At 42.8% G+C, this 24,706-nt stretch overlaps 1 protein-coding gene across 3 annotated transcripts; it reads left to right on the top strand.

Annotated features, from left to right (window-relative positions):
- The first annotated feature begins 280 nt into the window (after nucleotides 1-280).
- Nucleotides 281-24,473, top strand: CAPN9 (calpain 9). 3 transcript variants are annotated; one of them, XM_062489143.1, is made up of 20 exons: nucleotides 281-493; nucleotides 4,989-5,058; nucleotides 5,473-5,591; nucleotides 6,187-6,320; nucleotides 6,674-6,842; nucleotides 7,378-7,461; nucleotides 7,702-7,787; nucleotides 9,558-9,635; nucleotides 12,832-12,992; nucleotides 13,792-13,949; nucleotides 14,562-14,770; nucleotides 15,450-15,486; nucleotides 16,619-16,699; nucleotides 17,213-17,270; nucleotides 17,833-17,897; nucleotides 20,244-20,312; nucleotides 21,711-21,789; nucleotides 22,440-22,556; nucleotides 23,586-23,644; nucleotides 24,447-24,473. In XM_062489143.1, exons 1-20 carry the CDS (start codon nucleotides 281-283, stop codon nucleotides 24,471-24,473), a joined length of 2,073 nt encoding a protein of 690 aa, XP_062345127.1. The 3 variants fall into 3 exon arrangements, with proteins under 3 accessions (XP_062345127.1, XP_062345128.1, XP_062345129.1); XM_062489144.1 differs by lacking the exon at nucleotides 9,558-9,635; XM_062489145.1 differs by lacking the exons at nucleotides 4,989-5,058; nucleotides 5,473-5,591.
- The last annotated feature ends 233 nt before the right edge of the window (nucleotides 24,474-24,706 follow it).

Here is a 24,706-nt window from a genome sequence, read left to right on the forward strand (position 1 = left end):
ACCGGCCGCCTTCCCTCCCTGTTTGCTTTCAGGGTGTTTGTCTCTGGCGCTGTGCAGAGCACACACGGGAGTTCAGTCTCACTCAGCAGAAGCTCAGGGAGGTCACACGGAGGAGGGCTGGAGGATATTGCCGGCTCCCCCACCGCACGGTCCTTTCCACCCTCTTTTCCTTCACGAGGCACCTGAGGTATTCTTGCTCCCCTCTCTTTGCCCACCTGTCCTGCCCCCCATTCTGGCCCCATCACCAGCTAACCTTGTCTCGGGCAGGAGGGAGGCAGACATGCCCTACCTGTACCAGAACTCGAAGCCGCGGCCAGCGGCGCATCCCGGGGCTGCCCGTGGCACCCACAGCTCGGGAAAGGGCTACGAGCAGCTGAAGCGGGAGTGCCTGCAAAGGGGAGTCCTCTTCGAGGACCCCGACTTCCCCGCCTGCAATTCGTCTCTCTTCTTCAGTGAAAACCCACCCATTCCCTTCGTCTGGAAGAGGCCCGGGGTGAGTATGCCATTGTGTTCCTGCCCGAAAATCAGGCAGCTGTGCCTCGGGGTTGCACCAAGCCCGTGGAGTGCTCAGGGAGATGTGGAGATGAAGTGTGGGAGGAGACCCTTCCCACCTCAGGCGCAGTGGAAAAGGATTGGGATGCTGCCCGCAAAGAGCTCAGGCTGCAGGATGAAAGGGCTGGAAAGCTTCTCCCCGTGCTCCAGGTGGAGCGCTTTGTACAGACACGCTTATGCTTGTGTATTTGTGTGCATGCATAGAGAATTCATAACCACCCTCTCTCTTACAGTATTGATAGGCAAAAGACCAAAATAAGAGACCGTGCAGGGAATTAATGGTAAAATACATTATGATAGCGTTCTAACTGTAAAATTGAGTGTTGTTAATGTAAGAAATTCATAATTTCGATAAACTTCAAAAATTCAAACCTTTTAACTTTTAGAGTACAAGAGCCTTATACTTACTTGCTCACTTCTGTCAAGGAATGTTGAGAGATTACAAGTGCATGCCGTGGTTACTGAGCCATTCAGCAGTAGCCAAGGGCTCAGTGAGTATCTCTTGATGCATCTTGCATAACAGTCATTAATAACACAGTAGGAGCCTGAAGCTGCACCAGTCACATGCTCTCAGATCACAAACCCAGCATCACTCCCAGTTCCTTCTCCCCGCTTCACTAGGTAACTAATAACCACAGAAAGAATGTGGCAACATTGCATTTCTTTGCTAGCGACTGATGTTTATTCTGTTTTTTTTCATAGTCTGAAAGCTTCTTCCTTTATAAAAATTTTTTTGTTGGTGATAGTGATACCAAGGGAGAGAAAGAACAAAGTAAGCTTAAATAAGGGTTTAAATTATCTTAATTCACAGCGCTAAGCATTCAATGCTTCAGCATCTGGTAGTTAACATAGTGCTGATACAGAGCAGAATTAAAGCTATTACTCCTGGACAAGTTTCAGTTATGAAACAAATTGGAGATCCCTAGACATGCTAAGTGCAGCCCCCGCAGGCACTGCTGCCTATCTGTGCTCCAAAAAGCCAGGTGGCCCGTGGGGCTGCCCTCCCAACACAGAGGAGGGATGTGAGGCAGAAATGCTTCAGGTGTGGTGACTCTAGAGTACTGTCAGGCATCAAAAATGTGCATGGCTGTGACACTAAATCATGAAGAATGGTTTTCCTTTGCCCAGCTCTTAGGTGCTAATTTGTCTTTTTACAGCTTCAGAATAGTTAAAATTTAGTATAAAATGTGACCAGGATTGGTTGAGAGCTTGTGTGCCCTTGTGTATGGTACACAGGGGCAGTGGAGAAGGGTCTGTTATCTTCAGGATCTTTGTGTGTTGAACTGGAAACATTGCCAGGATGAGTAAGTTACCTCAAATGGCATCTACCTTTACACTTCAATTCCCCACACACACCTGTGTAAGCTGCACAGCAAGAAATAAAACTCAGAGGAGGCTGAGAGGATGTGTAAGGACAGGGTATTAGTTATGCTGTGCTCTGGCTCCTCAGCATTTAAGCTAAATAAGTTTCGTTCTATTATCCATCAGGAGCAGAAGCAAAATAGGGGTGCTGTAACAATTTCAATTTAACTAATTTTACTTTGCAAAGGGAACATGGGCCTGGGGCATGTGCCAGGTGAGTTGCCACAGCTGGAGAGGGTGAGCACAGAAACATGGCCTCTGTGTAGGGTATCTGTGTTCAAACTTCTTTTCTTGGTGGCTGGTTTTTACTGCCTCTCCCGCCAGTATTTTACAGTAGCTTGGACGAAGTGTAGCACAGTGCATGAGAGTAATTGCAGGGACAAATAATCTACATCTTCTGATTTACAATGTGTTAGAGTTTAATCTTTAGTAATGAGAGTAGAGAAGGTTTTATCATTACTTTGATATGCATATATCTGCATAAATGCATGTTTGTAGCACCATGAGCTAATATGAGCACCTTCAGCTAATAGCAGTTCAGTTTGTAGCACTAATCTGTAAATCTCCCACTGCAATCAGTGAGCTACATGGATCTGCACCAGGTGAATATCTGACTTTCTACATAAGTGAAGTGCTCCAAAATTCAGAAAGACATTTAGTGATTTTGTTTGGCAATCTTTTTTAATTACAAGTTGAAACTGTCCTTTATCAAAATTTTAGAACAATTTGAAGAAGGTCCTCTCCTCTCCTCTCCTCTCCTCTCCTCTCCTCTCCTCTCCTCTCCTCTCCTCTCCTCTCCTCTCCTCTCCTCTCCTCTCCTCTCCTCTCCTCTCCTCTCCTCTCCTCTCTGTCTGGGAAAGTCAGACATAAGAATTGAAGAATGAAAAAAACCCAGCCCAAAAAAGGAAAGACAAACAGGTTTTACCAATGTCAAATGAGTCTACGGTCTACAGGAGGAAGTAAGAAAGAAATATTCCTAGCATGAACAGCCACAGACAACCAGTATGACAGGTTGGGACCAGGCAGAGAAATGTAATCACAGAAACCACTTAAACAATCTCACTCTCAGCATGTTTCAGGTCTCTATGCACCCCCTCTACCAGTGTGAGACAGGCAGAGGGATGCAGTTTGCTTCCTTTTGGGTTTAAAGAAACATAGCTTTTATGCAGCACCAGGGCAGTCATGGGTAACTGTTTCATCTCCTTGAAGACTGAATCCTCCTACTTCTAGGCAATATCCTTAAAGTGAATCTTTAAATTACTGCATGCTGTGTGTGAATACTGGGTTTTGTCCTTTAACATGCTGAAAGTCCTGATACATTATTATACGATCTGAAAGTCCTTTTAATTCTTTTTTTTTTTGCAACACCCACTCAAAAACTGTAGCGTGTTTTCTTTTGTGCAGCAGAGAATGTGGCACAAGTCCAGTCAACATCCTTTCAATTCCTTTTTAATGATTTTTTTAAAAGTTATTTTTGATTACTTTAGACATAGGAGGTTGAACACATTTTCCTATATGTGAGTTACAGAGATGTGTAATAAACAATGAGTCATGAATCAAACCCATGTCAGTGGAAAGGTTTTTTATCTTGTCCCTAGCTAACAGACAGGGCTTCTTGGTAACAGCTAAATGCAATGAAAATCACCTCTCCTGAGAGCAATGGTGCTAAAACTAATTGTGTTGTTGAGGATCAGCTACTTTATCAGCCATTTCTATATCAATGTCTAAAGGCAATTAGCTGTGGTTTTATTGTCCATGCCCAGTCCCAACAAGACTGAGTGTATTTAACAAGCAGGCGGGCCAGGTAAGGAGGAGCTGCTGTTTGATTTCCCTTTGCTCCACACTCTGGGAATATGATGCTCTGCGCTACCTCCTCCCCAGGGCACCTGTGGCTGAGGCACAACCTGGTCACCACCTCCTCCCCAGCAAAGGCAAACAAAAATATGCAAACCAGCTTCCTCCTGAATATAGCGCTGCAGGGGGAGCTCCGCAGCAGCTGTGCTGGCTCACTGAGGAGAGTGCCCTGGCTCCAGCAGCGGCCCGCAGCAGGTGCTTCAGCAATAAGTGCAGGAAGATGAACAAAACTATTAGTATTCTGCCCTATTGTCTGAGAAAATGCAGTGATAGGAACACAGAGCAACTAAATTTAATCTAGGCAAATACAGGGATTAAATGACTGACTGTGCTCTTCTATTTCCCCCATCCTCCCCATTAATTTGTTTCATTTGCCACTTAGGCAGAAGGATCTGCTTCATGCCACAGGGTCTGCAATAATGTATCAGGACAGACTGATTAACTACAGGCATATTCCTCCACTAATATATTAGATATTTTCCTCTCCCCTTTTCCATTCAGTTTAATCAATTACATTCAATATACAGTTCATGGCAGAATTCCTGACACATTTATTGGTTTATCACTGCAGTTTTTCTATCCAGCCACGGTACTAGTAATTGAACTAAGCCAGTCTAATGAATGCTTGAGAACTGCTGTAATGCCATCATTCCCTCTGACCACCCAGGGTGGGTAGTGTTTGACTCCTCCTAAAAATTAACAGGAATGAAGCTGTCTTTGCTGTTTGCTTTTTTGAGGAGGAAATTGTCTCGTGGTTGTCAGACACTGTGTGTTCCAGGCATTACATGCAAGTAAATAAATAAATAAATAAAGGTTCACTAGTTCAGTTAAAAGTAAACTGCCAATTTTATTTGTTTCAGCCATTGGAGGAAAGCAAGCAAACAAAAAACCCTGCTGACCGGGGCTGCCGCCTTACGTCAATCTTCTGGATGAGTTTGTGCTATGATATTTTAACAATTGCCTGCAGATGAGTAAAGAATGCCAGCCTTTCATTAGCAGCCAACTAATTATGAAAAAAATGAGGATAGTTGATTCTTTAAATGCTCTACACTGTAATTAATTAGCAAGGATTCCCCATCTTGCTCTTTTTGGTGGCAACACTGCTGCAGGACAATACAACTTGTGTGGCACACAGGGTTTGTTTGTTGCAAGTCTGGTTCAGAGCAATGGTGATATTTTCCTGGCACGTTGTAAGTAATTTATCTGTCTTACTGTTTCAGGACATTGTCAAAGACCCCAAGTTTATCCTTGGAGGAGCCACCAGAACTGACATTTGTCAAGGGGATCTTGGTGAGTTGTTCCCATGGGTGGGTGTGTTCATGTCTACACACCGTGAGGGGCAGCAGCAGTGTTCTCACACAGGAGGGGAGGTTGTCCCTCCTGCACTGGTGGGAGCAGAGGTCCTGCCCAGCCTCACCTGGCCCACAGCTGCCTCTTGGATAGCTCCCTCCCATGCCAGGGACCATCTTGGTGCAGTGGGATTCAGGATCAGGGAAGGATCTTCACTCAAGGGTGCTGTGAGCCCAAGGGAATATTCTGTCTACCAGCACCTCCAGACTGAAGCACAGTCTGCCCTGGCCAGGCAGGGACATCCTCTCTGGGGACACACAGGGTGTCTTTTGGATTTAGGGGGAAGTGGCAGCTAACTGTCATATTATCTCCTCTGGCCCCTTTTTCTCCTTTTTTCCCCTTCTCAATCCACAGGTGACTGCTGGCTACTAGCAGCCATAGCTTCTCTCACACTGAATGAAAGAACACTAGCAAGAGTGGTGCCACTGGATCAAAATTTTGGGCCAGATTATGCTGGAATATTTCACTTCCAGGTAAGGTGAATGTCTGTCACAGAATGAACACATGTCTGTCATTACATTTCATGGTCTATTTTGCAATGAGGTTGCCAGAGGAGACACTGAAAAAAGTAAGATTGCTGACCTTACATAGTTCATGTTTTAACAAACAAACTAGAGGGTTATGTCAGCCTCATACAGGCATAAACACAGCCACTCCTGTTTTGTGAACATATACATGGCATTAGAAATCATTTCACGTTTTCCTGTTCACACACACCTCACTTAGGATATAAGTCCTTAAAAGAGTTGAACTGGGATCTGTAACACATGTGTGTCCTAAAGGAGTCTTGAATTATGTGGTGAACACTTGTATAGCTACATGAGTGATATTTTCCAGACAAGGAGCTACAGTACAGGACTACACATTCAGTCTTGGTGTTTCCTTAAGACAGATCACCCTTCCTAGTGAGCAGTCTCGCATGGCAGAGTGGGAACAGATGATTTACATGTCTTCTAATCAAGCCTATGTTTGTCACTAACTTAAAATTAGAAATGCTGTGACACCAGAATCCTGCTCTCAGGAAATGCTGTGCTGTCAGCAAACTCATGCACCATCCTTTCTAACCAGTTTTGGCAGCACAATGAGTGGCTGGATGTTGTGATTGATGACCGATTACCCACCTTCAAGGGCCGGCTGGTTTTCCTGCACTCAGCTGAACTCAATGAATTTTGGAGTGCCTTACTAGAGAAAGCCTATGCCAAGTAAGTCCCACTGCACATACATACTTTGCTACTTGTGCATACATTATTCACAGTTTGTTCATATGGTATTCACAATTCTAGTGAGCAGCTCCTAGCATTTGCTGCTGCCCTTGGCAGCCTGACAACTGGCACTAAAGAAAGAACACCCTCAGGCTTTAGAGATACGGAGAAAAGGATGAATTAAAAATGCAATTTAAAAGGGAAGCAGAATGACCATGATGCTATTGCTTGGGTACACTCTGGGGTACTAATTTTGACTTCAGTGCTATTGCTGCAATTCCACACATGTGCGAGAAAGTTCTCAGGTATGGATATCTTGAAAGCAATTCTCACAGCCAGCATGTGTTTTCCAGGTTGAATGGCAGCTACGAGTCTCTGAAAGGTGGTAGTACAATAGAGGCCATGGAGGATTTCACCGGGGGTATAGGAGAAATGTACGATGTTAAGGCGGCCCCTGACAATTTCTATGAAATACTAGAAAAAGCCCTGAAAAGATGCTCAATGGTGGGCTGCTCTATTGATGTAAGTAAGAAATGGGGTCTCAAGTTCTCGGTGCCCTCAGCTTTGTGGTTCAATGTTTTCTGGTTTGAGTTTCACTTTTTCTCCTGATGAAGTTTGCTGCCAGCAAAGACGAGTTTAATTTTTATTGAACTAGGCAGCGTGATACTCAGCTGGCTGATGGGACCCTTCACCACCATCACTGTCCATCAAAGCCTTTTTACTAGAAATGAGACCATGTGAACACCTGATCTCAGTCTGAGAGTTAATACTGAGATCCCAGAAATGTAGATGGTGCTGAAAAACACCCATAGGGGCAGAGGAGGAATTCCATCCTGGAATCACCTCATTTTTGCTCTGAGTGAGCAACATGTAAACCCCCCCCATATTTTTTCCCAAACAGGGACCATTGCACCATGGATGAGCAGAAAGACAAGTTCCCTGTTTGTAGTATGGGTTAGCCACTGGTTAGCCTGGTGCTTGGAAGGGACCAGGTGGCACCACTTGTGATCTCACCCTGAAGAGAAAGGTTCATTCACATTTTTTTCTCCTATTGCAGACCAGCAGTGCTGCCGAGTCAGAAGCCCGAACCCCATTTGGCCTTGTGAAAGGCCATGCGTACTCTGTGACTGGCATTGAGCAGGTATGTCCAGCAGCATGGGGCAAGGAGACACTTGGGGAAAGGATAAGGGAGTGTCTCCTCAGCCTCAGGTGAGAGAAGTTATCCTGGGGTAGCTGTCCAAATTCCCTTCCAACTTCCCCTCCCGCGTCTGTGGCGCTCTGCACCTTTTGCCCAGCCTTTAACAGCAGCCTCTGCACGCTGCAGAAACCTTGCTCCCTAGATCCTGGCACTTGATATTTTCTCTATTTCCTTCTTCTCCAGGTGAGCTACAGGGGCCGGCAAGTGCAGCTGATAAGGATAAGGAACCCATGGGGACAGGTGGAGTGGAATGGCCCTTGGAGTGACAAGTGGGTGCACTGTCCCTTACACACCGGCCTCGCAAAGGCCAAATCCCAGCCTCTGCTCCACAGCTGGCTTACTGCAGCCCCAGCTGCTCCAGGGGGAAGTTAAACCAAGAGTTTGCATGTGCCTAACAGTATTACTGCCCTACAGCATCTCCCCCACAGCTTATTCAAAGCAGCACAATGCAGGGATACTGTCCAAGTTGTTTAGTGCCCAGAACCTAACATCAGCAGTAATCATGCATTAATATAAATTACATAAGTTAGTTTTAATACATTCCCAAAGTTAATTTTAGTACATTCCCAATTGTAAAAGTTATACGCTTGGAGTGATATTTTTGGTTAAATATTTACAAGACTGTTGCTGTAGTACTTGCAGCACAATATCCATACTATGTCCTACAACAGATAAGCTGAAAATGATAGTAAATGATAGTGTATTACCCTCTCTAAACAGCTTGCATCTCTCTATGTTTATTCATTGAGGTTTCTGAACACATCAGAAGTAATATCTTAATATATGGCCATTAAATGAGACCCACTCCATGCCAAAATTGTGGAAGGACTCCAAAACACAACAGAATTGGCCGAAAATCAGTCAGGGTTTGCTACTAATGGTAAACAAAGTGCAAACAATACAAAATGGAAAAAATACACAGTAAAAAATTAATACTACATTCCTCTCCAACACACACTTTTCAGTATATTTTTGCCCCTAGGCATTGTTTCATTTTTGTTTCACTTTTTCTACTGAGGCTTTTTTTATTCACACAGATGTAGAGGAGAGGAAGCACAACTTGCCTGGCCCTTTAATATTGCTGAAACATGTAATCATTTGTAGGACTACTTTAAATTTCCCTGTCCTTATCATGGCTCAGAAGTAAATTAAATGTATCCACATCAGCTCAGATCCTTTATCTTGAATAAAAACATGGATAATTGACATGTATAATGTGTTTTTAAATCTGAAAACGATGGAGGGGTTATGATCAGGACAGACATCTGGCAGTTTATGCTGTTCATGAAAAAGGCTGTCTCTGCAAAGCAGAGCTCTGACTGCACTTCAGAGGTTTTCAATACAGGAGCCTGTATTAACATTTTGCAGTGTTTGCTGGAATTAAAAACCACAACACAAGGTGCCTTCTACTCCATAAGTTTATTATGTCAGACTGGAAATAGAGTAGTGCACTTCTAGGTTTCCTGAAAAGCTTTAGCAGGTTTTTGTTTGGTTTTGATGTGCCACAGCTGGAGTTGAAGGAGTGAGTGAAAAGGAGGCAAAGACTTATCCTGGGGCCCTAGTTACTCCCCCAAATCTCTCTGTGTAGGGAAAGGAACCTATTCAGTTCCCACTGACTCAATTTTGAAGAAAACTTCTGGCCCTAAATTAGCAACAAGAGTGAAAAAGATGGTGCCACTGATGGAATACAGATTTAAGAAGAGTGTTTACTTGCCATCATCCTGAGGTTTACCAATAGCCCTATTATCTCTAACCCAAACACCTAAGAGCAGTCTCAATAACTCACATTGAGACCACTCTGGAACAGCTTTGGGATCTTTGGCCTGGTGCTGCTTTTGGCTGCATTAACTGGGTCTCTGTGACCATGACTGCCAGCAGGATCAGAAAACCTCTTAAATGCAACTGTGTTTGTGTAAGCTGCACAAATAAAACACATGTGAGAGAAGAACAGCCTACTGTTATGTCCAGCCTGTCATTCTGAGCCAGGGAAAATTAATTGCCACATACCTGTAATACAGCTTGGTTTTGTTTTTCTGTAGCTCAGCAGAGTGGCAATCTGTCAGTCCATCGGAGCAGAGACGCCTGTCACAGGCAGCACGGGATGATGGAGAGTTCTGGTAAGCCACAGGTTCTTAAAGTGTGTGACTAACCAGAAATCAAGGTGCAAGTGACCAAAATATACAACAAGGAAGAAGCCTTTGAGTGATGAAAATCTCAGTTTCTGCCTAAGAGAGGACAGGTAGAAGGTTTTCTGTGTTTCATGTGTGCCTATATCTGTTTTAATACAAAAGCCCTCAAAAATCAGTTTAGTTAATGGCTTTGGTATTTCAAATACTGTCTATTTCCCATGAATGTAACACCTTTTAAATCCTTCCCATGAACAAAGGCAGGATATACAGAAGACAGCATTGTATGGCAATGTATCAGCTATGAAATGCCTTCAAGATTCATTCTGGGCATGCACTGGAAGAGAATGAGTCTTGAGAAGCAGTACTACTAGTTGCATAAAATAAAAGAGCACTAAGATAAAAAATTGTTGAAAATTTGAAGAAAAGATAAGATGAAAATAAACAAAATGAAACTAAATAAATTAAATTAAATGAGAAGAAAAAAGAAACCAACATGGTGGAAATTGCTTTAGAAGTGTGAAGTGTTCTTCATGCCAAATTCATGATCTCAGACTGAGCAGATGGCTGACTTGCACATGATCCCCCCCTGTATTGATTGTGCTATGACAATGTGTTGGGTCATATTTTTTAGGGCCAGATGCTTAATTCTTCTACACTGAGGTAAATCTAGAGAGTTATACAATGGAGCTATTCCAGATTTTGCCTACAAGTTAAACCAAAGTTCAACTTCAAGTCTGAGAAGTTATTTGAGATAGACAATGCAGCATGTTAAATCACACAAAATGATTTATAATAAATTTAAATAACTGGAGGGAAGTAGGTCCTATAGCTGTTTTGTTACTGTATTTTGACATAAGATATTTTGAGATATTTTGCTATTGATATAGCAGAAACATTAGGGCATTTGCAGTTTCTTCAAAAAGCTTTTGTGTTTGTTTGGGTTTGGTGGGTTGTTGTCTGTTTTTTGACCTGGCCACAGCTGTAGCTTATGTGGTGATTGTAAAGGAGACAAAGAGTTTACAGAACCCAAGTAACTCCAGCAAGTATCTCAATGCAGGGCAGAATTTAAAGCTTGACCATGTGATGGAGGTAAAAATGTTCAAGTGGGCATTAATTGAGCAGTGAAATTAAAGGGAAAAAAATCCCTTTTTAGACTCTTTTGTTCTTTGGACTTGTGAGAACTGAAGAAAATCTTCATGATGACATGCTGAGGACACTTAACCTCATTAACTACCCCAAAGACATTTTGGCTACGTATTAGCAGTTCAGATTGATCTTGTCCAGGTTCTTCTAATAGATGCAAACGGGCATCTTGTGTCTGGCTAAGAAATCATCTTCTCACTCATCCTAGTCCCTTGCCTTCCAAGGTCAGAGGATCAGAGCCTTTTTTTCCCTTCTTAAGTACAAACCCAGAGCGGCTCTAGGGAAATCAGAACAGACATTTTACCTCCTAGAAGTCTAGTCTATAAAGGGCAACCCCTTCCTCTGCTTTGCAGCACATTTCCAGAGAACCTGAAATTGCATAGTATGGCTGGGATACCAAGACATTTAGAGACAGATTTTGCTATGCTGCCCCTTCTTTAATGTCCTGAGCATCAGAATGAGAATTAGCAGTGCCTAGGGCTAGCAATATCTGATAATAGCTGACAAGAAAGGGCAGCAAAGCAAAACCTGCTGTTTCTTTCCACACCAAAGCCAAGAGTAAAAATGGCCCATAGCAAGTGTAAATTAATACCACGGCAGACATCTATTTGTTATGGGGAAGAAAAATGGAGCTGGCTGTGTTGGATGAGGCAGAGTGGGGGCTAGCTGGGTCCTATCTGCCACTGCTACAGATAAACTTGCATCTTGGAGAGCTTTTGCTCTCCTGATACTCCATTTTGTTGTAAGGTATCTGACACAGAGGAAAAATATAGTTATAAAACCTTGTGTTAGGGAGAAGATCCATTTCTATATGTTATTTCTATGGTCCAGGGAGAGAAGGGGCTCTTCCAGATAGCAATTCAGAGCAGATAACATGTCTAGATGCCAAATTGCCCTCACAAAGGTCTAATGCATCAGCTCTTTCACAGAGAGAAGTTCAGTGTACCAAGGCTGCCCTCAGGTTTAGAGTATGTCTGCCTCCCGTCCTTGTGGTGCACACCGTGCAAGCTGCTCTCTCTTAGACAGCTTCTGTGGACAGTTTCCTTTTGCTCAGGGCTGCACCCAATGCCCAGCAGTGCCTAGCTCTTGCTGTCCCTTCTCTTGGCTGTTTGTTCAGTCCTGAACTGACTGCTTGGCCAACGGGACTGTTGATATCTTTTTGCCTTTGTACCCAGTAGATAAAATCTCCTGGCGTATCTGCTTCTCCATGTGCTAAGCAGGCTAGTTTCAACCAGCCCAGCCTAGCAGCTCAAGACTGCCCATATTGTGACATTTGCTCCCTCATTCCCGTTGCCATGTAAATACCTCCACCTTGGATATAAAATACATGCAGCGCAATCTGTGAGGCACAGCAGCAGGCAGCAGTGTCTATGCTACCTTCAAGGGCAGGTTGGAGATATTTCTCACGTACAAACACATTTTATCTCACACATTTGATGTATATTTTTGCTATAACCAAGTCCCAGGCACCCATAAGGGAGGGAAGAGTGAGCAGCTTGAGCCTGGGAACCTTAGCAGAGACCCAAATGTTACTTTAATTGCAGTGCAGAGAGGTGATCATATCATGGCTTGACTAATCTATCACCATGTGTGACTGGTTGTGCTATCATTGTGCCTGTCACTGAACACACAGATGATTTGTGTGAAGGTTTAGCTCCTGCACATGCCAGACAATCCTTTGGTTTTGGTACTTGGCAATACAGATGTAGCCATTAAGGCCAGGATGGTGTTGGTGAAATAACTCAATTGTAGGTTTTGTGCCAGTGTCACTTCTATTTCATCTTAGGTGCAGTTGTAACTGAGTAAAAGAAAGGTATAAGAGATGCCAGAATGAGATGCAGACAAAAAGGATGCTTGTGCTTTACTCCACAGTGAGTGAAAGCTGGATGATCTCCTGGTGTGCACTGGCATATATCCATGGTCACTAAAACTACTCTACCTGAACTGGTGATCTGGCCCTGGGGTTCTGAGGGATAAATACTTCTGGGCATCCTTCACAAAAACAAATGTCTGCCTGTTCCTTATGATGTCTTTTGCTCAGGATGAAGTTTGAGGACTTCAAAGTGCATTTTGACAAAGTTGAGATCTGCAACCTGACTCCAGATGCCCTGGAAGACAGCACTGCTCACAAATGGGAAGTGACCATCCACCAGGGAAGCTGGGTCCGGGGAGCCACTGCAGGAGGATGTAGAAATTTCCTAGGTAAATACGTATCAGTTTGAAAATGGGAAGCAGACACTGATATCTTTACACACCCTCAGCTATAGCTCTTCAGAGAGGAACTCTGTAGCCAGACCTGTGGGTCCCAGACAGTTCAGCTGACAAGAACCAGCTAAAGGGACAAATGAGGAAACTCAAAAAATGAGATTTAAGGGTGCTGTACTTTAAAGATAAGACCTTCCTGTAACTGTCTTTTTGGAATGAAGAAACCAGCAATGAGCAAAGTGATAAATATTCACACATCCCACTTGAGACTCTGTGGTGAAAGAGCTGCCTTTTCTGCTCTCAGGTTCATTGGATATGATTTACCCCTTAATGACATTTGCATGAGCAGGACTAGGTTCAAATAAGACAATTAAACTGCAGCAGCAAGTGTAAAATGAGACAAAAAGCCCAGCTCAGCCTGCGTGTTTATGTGCCTCTGAAGCTGTGTCATGGATCCAAACAGTGTTAGTGTGCACTGGCACCAGCGCTGTGGGATCATTGTAGCTATGTAATTTTAACAAAATTTCATCTGACAACTTCATTTGGAACATGGTAACTTAATAAAGTCACCAGGCCTAAAGTCTTTCCTACATCTAGTTCCATGAAGGACTTTGGGATTTGGCTTGTTTTTTGCAAAGCTTAGTGGAAAGAAGCATAATGATTAATTGAAAAACTAAGTTTGAGTGAAACCTCAGCTTAATTACCTTTTTTTGGTTTGGTGGGGGTATTTTTATAGTAGTAGTGGTGGTTTATTATTCTGAGTCAAGAAATTCTCAGGTGTTCTTTACATTGGCAGAGACTTTCTGGACAAATCCACAAATCAAGCTGCATTTGACAGAGAAGGACAATGGACAAGATGAGTGCACATTCATAGCAGCACTCATGCAAAAGGGTCGCCGCAAACTCAAGAAGCTTGGAGCTGAAATGCTGACCATTGGCTACTCTATTTATGAGGTACTCCTTTGCTCCTACAGCACAGGAGCTGCACTGTTGGTATTTGGAACATTCTCTGGGTTTGTGTCCCTTCCCCATTTTTAGGGCCCTTGCTCTTAAAATAACCTTCTCAGTTACATCAAGCCCCGTGGAGGATGGAGTCCTCTCAGAGGAGGATTTAGGTGTCCCCATGGGGCCATAGGTTCCTAGGAAAAAAACCCTCAGTCCCATGATTCTGTCACCCCCTGCCTGGCTCAGCAAGAGGGAATATTGCTTGTTCTGAGCATCCTGAGCACATCACATCACTCACTGTCCCTGAGTGAGGTTGAGGTTGGTCAACCTGTTGTCACTGCTCAGTAACACCCTATCTGGGATGGTGGTTTTTAATGGCAGTGAATGTCCCAGAGTACTCTGATATTGCCTTCTGGGTGAGAAATGGCAGTGGTAATGGGTCCTTGCCATAAGGTGGGAGCTAAATTGCTGTAAGCACTTGGGAGAAGGAAGGAGAGTCAGGATCCCAGCCTGGGGCGATACCTGTGCCAGGAAGAATTTGGCTCTGTGATTAGGAAAGGTGTGGGTATGGCTTTCAGCACACCCTGGCCAGTGCAGCACTGCCTTTTTTTCCCCTCCTAGAGCCCTGGCAGAGATGGACACTTGGGCAAAGACTTCTTCAGGTTCCACCCCTCCAAGGCCAGGAGCAAAACCTATATCAATTTAAGGGAAGTATCCCACCGATTCAAGCTGCCACCAGGTGATTACATTCTTATTCCGACCACATTTGAGCCACACCAGGAGGCAGATTTCTGCCTGAGGATCTTCTCTGAGAAGAAGGCCATCATTCAGTAAGTCAACAACAGGCTTTGGGCCCTCTAGTGCTTCCCTGCACATGGGGTTTTTGGCTGCTGGGGAGAGTGTGGCTGCCAGGCACCCAGCCCTAAAGCAGAGACCCAGCATGGAAAGTTCTTATCCATCTGTTTTTTTGTTTTGTTTTGTTTTGGGTTTTTTTGGGTTTTTTTTATTTGCCCATTTTTGCTAAACCTGACTTTTTCTGGAGAGGAGTTGAGAAGGTTGGGAAAAAGGGCATGCCATGATGAATCTTCTGGAAGTTTGACAGGGAAGAGTTGCTAGCTGCCTGGCACTGTTTGGGTCTCTGTGAATACAGCAGTGTTTGCTACCTGTTTGTTTCCTCCCAAAGTTTGTCCAAAAGACAACTCTGTGTTTAAAAAAGCATTCTGAGGAAAAAATGAGTTCACAATGAATAATGAATAAAGGATGAGATTAATTCTTTAGCAGATGATATGCACAGCTGTGTCCTCCCTGAGTCCTGCCTAATGTCTGTTTTAAGTGCTTGTACCAAAATTTAAACAGTGCAAAAGTCTGATTGATGAATTTTAGCTAAACCAAACCTGTTAAATAAAAAACCTGTTTTATCATTCACTGGGGAAAGGGTAATAAGCAAACTTCAACCCCAAGTAGTTATTGAATACCTTCAGATACCAAATAAGGTTTTGTTTTCTCCAGGGATCTAGATGAAAATGTTGCCATTGATCTCCCTGAGGTAAGTCTACAGAGTTAAAATAGCAAGTGAATAGCTCAGCAGAAGCCAGCACACATTGCTTTTACTGTCTTCAGCTAAACCATATTCATTTCACAGGAATGTTTCACAATTGCCAGTTTTGTGTATGTCACTGAAATGCTAAGCTCTGCTGAATATGGCAAAAGAGTGACAATAATATGGTAAAATTTGTAACAATTGAAATCATAATCGTTGTGCTTCACATCCCCTTGAAGGCAGTCAGTGCCAGCCAGCACTAGAGGTGAGTGTCAGTCACCACGTGGGCAGTGGGTGAGCCACATAGCGGTTCACATCTTTTAAAATTTTATTTATTGTGAAAAATAAGAAGGAAGAGAATAGATCTAATAGACATACATTAATTTTGCATACAAATATCTTTATTTTACTTCTCAGTATCTGCAGGACTTGAGAGGGAATGCTTACACATGCACGTGCCTACTGAAATGATTGAATTCTTTTTGCTTGTGAATGGCTTGGTCTCCCTGCTGAGCACTAATTGTAGCTGAGTCTGAGTCAGCTCCTGTTTAAGTGTATCCCTACAAAATAAGCCATTAATTGTGATGTGCCTTTCCATAGAAACAAGCTAAGCCAAGATCTAATTTGTCCCTCTTTAGTAATACTCTTCCTTGGGGATCCAGCTAGCAATGACATCTTCATTTTTGGGATCTCAGGGCTATCTTCTGCAGCAAAACAAATCTGTGCTGGGGAATATGCTGAAGTGCAGCCACCTCTGTTTGATGCTCTCAAGAAGGGCCAGAGGTCCCAGGATTATGCTACAGAAGAGAGTTCAAGAGTGCTGTGGTTGTTGGAAGGCCAGGGAAAGAGAATGGTGCAGGGTAGGATGAAAGGGGAGAGAGGTGTTTTCCAGGATGGGCGCTCTTGGTTTTTACCAAGGCAGTGGCACACTATGCACTTGCCCAGGCGAAGGAAATGTGAGCATGAGACTCCCCTCGGGTAGAGAGGTGGCTGGGAGGCCTCAGATCTGGCAGAGTCCAGAAACATGTGTACCCTTATTTTAAGATGTACAGTGGTCCGGGGTGCACAGAGGGGCTGTTTGCAGCAGAAATATAATGTTTTACAATTCTTATAAGGACTTGTGTGGTTGATGTTGCAGCCTCTACACCCAGCCCCAAGCCCACAAGAAACTGAAGAAGAAAAGCAGTTCCGGGCACTGTTTGAGCAGATTTCAGGACAAGTGAGTGCAAAACACTTCGGATCAGAGCAAGCTGTAAAAAGAGGGGAAACACTTCTGCCCTTATCCAGGGCCACATGGAACAAGCCTAACGTATTTTGGGAGTATGCTTAGTTGTAGTGTGTTGTTTGGGCACCAGATGTCACCGTGTCTTATGGCTCCATGGGTAAGGGTGCAGTCCCTGGTGAGCAAGCAGGAGGACCAAAGCTAGAACTCGAGCTCTGAAGGAGCCTACCTGGTTTAATGTTCACTTGGAGTTGAGTTTTCTTTGAATCAACAGCTCCTGCTTGAGATCTCCTTCAGACAGATTACTCACAGCAGCGTAAATTTTTTAACTTTTTATCTTTTTTATCTTAAATTTTTATCTTCTTTCCGGGGTTTGTATGGTTCTCTTTTTTTCTGAGTTGCAGGAAAGTACAGATGAGTGATGTTGGTGTTTTCTGAGGTTTTTGGTATGACTGATTACAGAAACATTCAAGTAACAGATGCTTCATTTTTTTTATTTTTTTCCTGCAGGACATGGAGATATCCGCAGAAGAACTTGAATATGTTCTGAATTCTGTATTAAAAAAAAGTAAGTGCTGACAACTTCTAAGTTAAGGGTTGTATAGAGTGTTGTAAAAGCTGCCATTTCGTTCATTTACATATGGAAAATTAACGGCTGTCTTATGGTTCCCACCTGGTGTCCTTGAGCCAGAGAGGGAAGAGTCAGGAAAACATTTTGTCCATGATCTAACCACAAGCTTGCCCTGCCTCCAGCATGATCCATGTCAGCTCAGTGAGGCCAGATCTCTATTGCACTACCACTCTGCTGTGGGGACAGGCACTAGGCTGGGACTTTTAAGACCTGGATGTAGCTCCTGATCCTGCTACAGGGGAAAACCTGTCATTCCCTGAACCTCATCTCCTGATTTACAAATCAAGGACAGTATTTCCTGTCATGTCCCAGTAAATTAATCTTCTCTCTGGACTGAGACTTCTCTGTAGTGAGAGCTGCCTTCATCTTCCAGTTCACAGGCCCTCCCACAATGAGGACTATGAGTCATCTATCTCTGTTCATGAGTCCTATTTTCTCCTTTCTGATTATCAAAGACAGCTTTGCCCATAATTTCTTTCCTATTGTTGCTCTTTTTCAGCAAAGAACATAAAATTCAAGAACTTAAGTCTCATTTCATGCCGAAATATAATTTCTCTTATGGATGTATCCTTTCAAATATGTGCCTGGCAGGCTAAATGAAGAATTAATATAATTGTCCATTACATTATATGTCAAGGATGTCAGAAATGGATTTGGTAATATCATGGCAGATCACTACCCAAAGGAAACAAGCATACATGGCTGTTTTATCCTGATTTTTATTTTAGAAATTTAGGGTTAGGAGTTTCAGGACAAATTGTGTTTGTAGACTTAGAGGCAGATGTTTTAATGCTGACCACCTTTGGAAGTCAATCTCAAGCTACTTCTGTATGGAACAGTGCATTTTTCAAGGTGTGGTTTATTTGAAAGAGATGTAGAAGACTTAACTCAAGAAAAGTCTGTTGTCTGGGGAGCTAAATCCACCAGACAGAGTAGTACATGCAAATTATGGGTCAGAAATTAAGAATCAGCAGTGGTGAAAGTTGCTAATATCAAAGCTCTTTTTTGACAGCCAGTTTCAAAACCGGAAAATCTGGTCTTTCAGCTAGTTCCTGGGACTCCAGGAAACAGACACGTGGGTGAGAGTTGTCTATCCAAATTTAGGCATTTGTGGTGTAGGTGTCTACATCTAAGCCAGCTTTCTAGACCTCCTTTGTAGACAGCTAAAGGGGTGGTGTAATGAACTGTTCTGGATGTACCTAACTGAGGGGTGCTAAATGACTGCTCAGGCATCAGATGAGGCAAATCACAGCCCTGGTGCTTCCCCACCAGATTTGTCCTTTGCAGAGCTCTGGCTCCTGCTGAGTTTACTAAGCATGGTTTCTCCTCAGGTAAATCTGCTTTTGCAGTATGCTTTCCCAAAAAAACCAATTTTGTTACACATGAGACAAAACTGTCCTACCAAGGCATGTATCTAAAGTTTGGGTTATGTCTTGCTTGTTGAGCTGTCTTTTGCATTTGTTGTGTCAGTCCATGATAGAGGTAACATCCATTCAAACACTTCTAAGGGAGAAACCAAAACAGAAAAAAAAGATTATCCTGTTAAAGCTGGTTCATAATATTGAAATTCAATACAGATTAGTCACCCTACACATGCAGTGAGAAACAGGGGACCAGTCCTAAATTTCCTTGCTTAAAAACCAAGCCTCAGCAGGGAGCTGGTCCATGTTCACCTCTCATCCTTACATGGTATTGGCACAGAGCCAGGGCCTGTGCTTGACCCTGGAGCATGGCAGCAGTTTTAGGTTTACTATTTAGGATACAACTGAATAGTTTCCATCATTTGCAATGCTTCCAAGCAAATCTCTGCATAGTTTTGAATAAATGGGGACACATCTCTTCCTCTGCTTTGAGAGCACAAGGAACGCAGACACAATCATCCCACTCTGGACATGCTATTTGGAGCACAATGGAGGAGCAAAACCATAAAAATGCAAACCCAAGTCAATGCTGGCACAGTCTCCTCTGTGTCACATGCTTCTAAATTCCCTGGCAATGGTCACCACGTTGTGGTAAGGAGCAGGGACAGAGTTCTACATGATCCTGGGAAGGAGAATCTGGCTGGGTAAAAAAAACTTTTTGCAGAAGTGAAAATATCCTTGGGGTCTGTGGGTGCCCTCAATAATGTCACTAGTGCAGGTGTTCAAATAACAGCAGGTGTCAGGTGGACCCTGCTTGGCACATTTTGACCTTTGTGAATGCTTGCTGAGCCAGTGTCCATCTGAGCAAGGGCTTTGTCCTGGCAAGATGGAAAAAGGAAGGGGAATGAGACTATTCCTTATTTAGCATTGCAGAGCAGGTGCCTCATCCTGAAAGTGTTCAAATAACTGATGCTTGGGGGCATCAGTAACTTAGTGAAATAACTCACTTGAGGCAGAGGAAAGACCAGGCAGATTCCATCATTGCCTCCTAGAACTGCTATACAGGCATTTATTTCAGACCATATGGACCAGATTTTGCCAGTCTCACCCCACTACTCACATTAAGTTTTGGTTAAGCCATTGCACTTTCTAGATCTTGGTCTCCAGACAGAAATACTTCAAAGCACATTGGTTGACGAACTCCTTTGGGTACAGTAGCAATTTGTTTTAATCAAGTAATTTAATTCTCTGAAACATTTATATCCCTTTTGCATCCAAAACTTGCCTTAGAATAATCTGCCTTTCTTCCTCATGTAGTGCCTGAATTGCTCAGCTGTGTTTTTATATCATATAATGTTCCTGCAGTATCACAGCCACAGGCATAACTGTAACTGCTGGAGCTCCACCTCTTGAAAAATCCCAATGCCAGTTTCAGCAGCACCATAGGCTTTCTAGTCAACGTTTTCTGCTAAAAGGAGATACTCTGGTAAGTTCAGAATTAATTTGGGCTTTCATATAACAAGTTATTTTCCTTAGTTCACATTACCAGACCAGTGGCAACGGGAAACTGGAATTCAGTGAGTTCAGAGTTTTCTGGGAAAAAATGAAGAAATGGATAGTAAGTGACATTATCCACTGTAATTTTTCCTCCATTTAATTAGCTACTTCCTGAACAGTTTATTAGGTATATGCAGACAAAAATGGAGACAACAGTGTGTTGAAGCCATGAATTTTAACACAAAACAAATGTTTTTAAAGCAGAGGGTTTGTTTTGGATAGTCAAAGACATTCTTAGCTTTCCATGATGATAAACCATAATGGTTTTCTGGAAATAACTGAGATTTTTGTAAACTAATCAACTATGTTTGGGATAAAGAATGCAATGGACACTTATAAGCAAGCCAATCAAAAGGAAACTTAAGGATTTTCCATAACTGCTGTTGTACAGAAGAAGAAAGTGATGATTCATGACTAATAGGAAACAATCATTTCCTAAGTCACTGCATTTTCATTACTGATCTCTCAGAAGTCAACTGTACTGAAGTCTGGGAAAGCTATGATTCTAATTTTGAGCACTTTCCCCTGCCACTGAATATGGGAGTAAGAATAAGTAGGTTTGCAGAATCAATCTCTGAAGGAATATTCAAACAAAACACATTATAATTGTTTCCTTATGGCCTTTAATAGGTTTTTCTGAATTCGTACTTCACCAAAGTATTCAAAATATGCAGCACTTTTTTTCTTGTCTAACCCCTCAGAAAGGACCAGCACTTTTTCTGGGTACTAATGCCACATCTCTTTTAACAAAGGACACACTGTGTTTTAACAAGAGGCTTGAGAAATCCTTGTATCCTGTAGGAAGATTTGCACATATATTTGCTGGAAAATTTTAAGCTGAATGTGACGACAGCTCCAAATAATTCATATTCCAAAGGAGAGTTGCATTTGTTGTCTCAATAAAAGGATGGAATTTAACTCCAGATTGAAAATTGCTTAATATATGGGTCAAAATTCAAACTGTTTGACTAGTTTTCTTGGTTGTACCATGAATGTGTCTATTCAGATCTTTTATACTTAAAAGCAAATGAGTAAATTACAATATTAATATTGTGTTAAACAGTTTGTTTCTAGTGTTCAGAACTATGGAGAAAAACATAAAAGAAGATTAAAAGAATGTGTCAGTTAAGAGTTAAGAGACAGAGAACAATACATCTTTCCAGTTAAAATCACTTTTTAAAAAATCACATTTTCAATAAAGAGCAACTCATAATTTTTTAATGCTTGGATTTGGCAGTACTCGTTTAAGTCACAACAACCTGTTCATATGACAAAGGCAAGTGGGACCAAGATTTGCTCCTCCATTATAAAATCAGACTGGATCTAAACCAAAGTCTTGTCAGCTTTCTGAAATGCTTATACTATGCAGCTGGAGATAAACACCTTGCCTTTCTATGCCATATCTGTGCTCCCTTTCACATGCCAGTGCTGAGCTTTCTGTGTGCTCCTTTCATAACAGAGTATCTTTCTTCAATTTGACTTTGATAAATCTGGCTCCATGTCCTCTTATGAGCTTCGTGGTGCCCTTAAAGCTGCAGGTAAGACAAGCACTGCATTTTATCTGGTAAATCAGTTGGGCATATCAGTGTGGGTGAAGAGGACAATCACACAGGCCAGGTGCTCCTGAACAGGGAGGTCTAAACTCCAGAGAGAACCTAGGCACATTGAGTAGGGTAATTTTGCCCCAGGCCCTCCCAGACCCTGAGGGTAGGCAGTCAGAGCAATCTCTGTATTTTATTGAGCTCTGTTAAACTCAGCAGGGTTTAAACCTGTGCAGGGTTAGATCCTGAAACACACCACTTCAGAGTCCATCTACATCCAAGGGTTGAAGGAATAGTGAGTGAGCTGCTATGAAGAGCAATCATTGCATTAGTATTTCATCACAAATTATTTTTATGAAAGCAGATAATTTCAGAGAAATCCCCCCAAATTCAAGAAGACAGAATGGTCTCTCATGCATCCAGAGTGTGCATGGACCAGAAACTGCACTGCTTGAAAAATCTCTCATTCAGACTTTGCTGTTCATTGCAAACTTAAGGAACTTTGTGGTTAGATCTCTTTCTGGATGGATGTGTGTGCCACGGAGTATCCTCCCATTAAATGGTTTTCAAGTCAGTTAACAGAGATCTGTAGATTCCCCCTGATGTGTGAGGTTGCTCACTTTTTCTTTGTCTGTGTCATTGGGAAGGATACCAGCTCAACAATTACCTGCTGCAACTGATTGTCCTCCGGTATGCTGATGAGCAGTTCCAGATTGATTTTGATGATTTTCTGAACTGCCTAATACGCTTGGAGAATGCGAGTCGTGAGTATCTTCTCCTTCCTCTGGAATTTCATCCCCTTTGAAAAAGAAATTGTTCTGCTTTCAGCTGTTGAGCATGTTGTACACTATCTGAGATCAAGTATGAGGCAAACAGAAAGGAGCTATGTTTAGCATTTGCATTTGGGATGGCTCTTCTCCTGTAAGTGAAAAATGTTCTGCTGCTAATGGAAAATTTCCCATGTGAATAGAGCTTCCTACATAAATTCTGCAGCAATGTTGAAGGTATGTGAAGAATGCTGGTAAAGTCCATGTTGTAGCCCTTCTTGTGGCTCATCCAGGAGCTTAATTTGGAATCACACAAGTTCAAGGTTCAAATATTACTTGTGCCTCATGGAAAAGGAAAATTGGCATGAGCTTGGGCAGGTATCTCTTGTACCTTTTATATAACATGTTCCCTTCTGGATTCAGATGTAGTTCCCTGTACATCAAGGCATCCAAGTTCTCAGTTCACTGCTGGCACAGGGTCACTCTCGTGACAAAGGAGCAGCAGTACAGATAGGTTAGAAGGCTAGATAAATGGCTAGATAAAGTGATCATTAGTATGGCTCCAAATTCAAATAAAACCCAATTCACTCTATGAGAAGAAAAAATCATCTTTCTTCACTGATTTTTTTTTGTTTTGTTCTTTTCTTTACTTTCTCTCTTGACTGTAGCAATAGAACTATTTCTGAGAGATAGAATTTAAATAAGATATATAAAGAAATGCAAATTGCTTGGCTTGGTTTCAGAGTATCCTCCAAATCTGACTGTTTAGCACATTCAGGACACCTCTTCCAGACTAGTCCTGAAGTGAGCCTTGCATAAAGGCCTTAAGTCAGCAAGGACTTTTTCCTCTTGAAAAGACTTCGTTTTTTCAGACAAGCTACCACCACCAAGCAATTCTAAGCAATCTGCCTTTGCACCAGGGCTTCCCTCTCCTTGGCATGGCCACTGCCGCTGTGGGATGGAGAGTTCGTGTATGAATATGAATGAGGTGTATTTATAGCACTGGTGTCCTGCTTTTCATTTCAGGAGTATTCCAAGCACTCAGTGTGAAAAACAAGGAGTTCATTAACCTGAATATAGGCGAGGTATGAGCACAGATTCATAAACACTGACAAAATGATGGGGTTTCTCCAGAGCTTTGTCCTCTTAGAAGAGCTGGAGTATTTCTGCATGACACTTCAAGTGTCCATGAGAGTGCAGGGAGGTATCTGCCATAGGTTTCACTACGGCTGGAATTTTACAGCCCACTGATTCATTAAATCTTTTCCACACTATCTCTTTCCTTCCTTGGCCTGTGGCATATTGACAACTTCCCATGCCCCTTTCTAGTCTCTCTGCTTTTTTTTCCTTCCTTGGGTGCCAGGTTTCAGTGGGGGAAAGAGGAAGGAGCAGATGGGGATGGGGGGTGGTCTTTCACTCCCCCTGAATCCCCCAGGAATTCAGATTAGCCTTGCCTGTGCATGTCTATCATTTGCTTCTCACACTGCTCAGCACAGGTTTTCTTATTTTCTTTTGCTCTCCTTGTCTCCCTGTTGCTGTGAGCTGTCTCTTGTTTCACACTAAGCCAAAGCTTCCTGGGGTGAGGCACAATGAATTTCCAGGGAAATGTGGGAACCCACAGTGGATGGCTGGGGTGCAAATAAAGTAACTGCTGTTTCCAGCATCTAGGGCTTGGAGAGCTTTGCCTTATTCCTTCCCGCTGGCTGAGGTTTCTCCTTAATGATAGGATGTAAAAAAAGCCAAGTGAGCAAAGGTCGTTTTCCCTGCTTGGGGTCAATTCAGAACAAAGCACTGCTTTGGATTTTTTGCTCTCATTTGGGGAAAGACATGGAGAGGGAGAAGATCCTAAAATACTTTATTGTAAAGTTGATCTTTTTCTGATACTAGTTTATCAACCTGGCAATGAACATCTGAAGAAGTCTGATTTGGATGCCAGGAATTTCTTGCGACTTTGCTGCCAAGATTTTTGCCTCAAGAGCTGAGGTCCCCTTCACATGCGAACTTCACCAGGAGATTTCCTGCAGAGATACAAGCATGCTGACCCCTCTTTCTGTTCCCTGGCCCTGTGGATGAGTTCAAGTGTCAGATCGTGTGTGTTTGGTTGAGCCTGATACTGGATTTGGCACTGAGCATTTGGATGGGGCACA

The sequence above is a fragment of the Cinclus cinclus genome, chromosome 3, assembly GCF_963662255.1.
Source record: "Cinclus cinclus chromosome 3, bCinCin1.1, whole genome shotgun sequence".
Lineage (NCBI taxonomy): Eukaryota > Metazoa > Chordata > Aves > Passeriformes > Cinclidae > Cinclus > Cinclus cinclus.

Bases quoted from the DNA above. Each gene is read 5' to 3' on its own strand.
- CAPN9 (XM_062489143.1), top strand. From the start codon at position 281: ATGCCCTACCTGTACCAGAACTCGAAGCCGCGGCCAGCGGCGCATCCC. The intron at 17,898-20,243 runs GTATCCTTTCAA...TCACATTACCAG, and splicing joins ATATAATTTCTCTTATGGAT to ACCAGTGGCAACGGGAAACT. The intron at 21,790-22,439 runs GTAAGACAAGCA...GTCATTGGGAAG, and splicing joins TGGTGCCCTTAAAGCTGCAG to GATACCAGCTCAACAATTAC.